Here is a 932-nt window from a genome sequence, read left to right on the forward strand (position 1 = left end):
CAGATCCTGGAGTCTTTCAAAGAAGAGGGAGAGACTCTGAGGGGAAGGGAGATCAGAGAGCATCAGCGTGGGTGGGGAAGCATGGGGCAAAATACATAGAGTATGCTGTGTGAGGCATTCCCGCCTCCTGAACGCTGCTGGGGCCACGCACCTGGCTCTGGACTCCAGGGGGTGGGGTCCAGGTGGGGAAGATCTCTGTAGCAAACAGAACAGGTTTTTCTCCTTATGAGAGTCAGGCTTGTGGCTAGGGTCTCGGATCAAATCGAAAGAGGTACCTTCACAGACAGTGGTGATCTGGTTGTCCTGGAATCCCGGTTTGGGCTTCCAGCCCTGGCGGCAGCGGCACTTGTAAGAGCCCAGAGTGTTGTCGCAGACAGTGGAGCTGTGACACTGGTGCTGCCCGGAGCTGCACTCGTCCACATCTGGGGACAAGAAGGGGGTCAGACCCCTCTCCTGTGTGTGCCAGACTCCCTTCTCCCAGCTAAGCGTCCCCACCCCCACTGGCTGAAGGCGATGCCACCCAGTGCCCACACATCCCCGATGGTGGCCTGGACTCATGGGACTGGGGCAGAGGCCCCCCAGGCCGCGCCTGAGCCCCATCGGATGTACTGGCTGTGAGCTGCTCAGACAGCCTCATCTCGGGTAACATCAGCTGCTGGGCCCCTTCCCCTTGGTTCCTTCCCCAGGGTCCCCAGCTAGGTCACACGTGGTCACTAAAGCCTGTCGCCCTGCTTGGCGTGTGATCAGGTGGGCTGTGTTCCTGCGAAGGGGGTTCTGGGCCCTGCACCTTCGCAGACGGTGTTGTTTGGGCCATTGGGGGACCCAGGGACCGGCCTCCAGCCAGGGCGGCAGCGGCACTCATAGCCTCCCACGAAGTTGAGGCAGTGGGTGGTGTTGTGACAGGGGTTCTGCCCCCTGGAACATTCATTCAC

The 932-nt window shown here is 60.7% G+C and overlaps 1 protein-coding gene across 1 annotated transcript in view; it reads right to left on the bottom strand.

Annotated features, from left to right (window-relative positions):
- The window catches only part of LOC101630236 (EGF-like module-containing mucin-like hormone receptor-like 2), a 47,762-nt gene that overhangs the window by 37,489 nt on the left and 9,341 nt on the right, over nt 1–932 (bottom strand). The window contains exons 5-8 of the mRNA XM_004688227.2: nt 788–932; nt 276–422; nt 152–195; nt 1–36 (exon numbers count right to left, since the gene is read on the bottom strand). The exon at nt 788–932 is cut by the window's right edge and continues 4 nt beyond it. Coding sequence (XP_004688284.1) covers nt 1–36; nt 152–195; nt 276–422; nt 788–932 — 372 coding nt within the window. The remainder of the gene's footprint in view (nt 37–151; nt 196–275; nt 423–787) is intronic.

The sequence above is a fragment of the Condylura cristata genome, unplaced genomic scaffold (genome assembly GCF_000260355.1).
Source record: "Condylura cristata isolate star-nosed mole 26May11 unplaced genomic scaffold, ConCri1.0 scaffold00024, whole genome shotgun sequence".
NCBI classification, from domain to species: domain Eukaryota; kingdom Metazoa; phylum Chordata; class Mammalia; order Eulipotyphla; family Talpidae; genus Condylura; species Condylura cristata.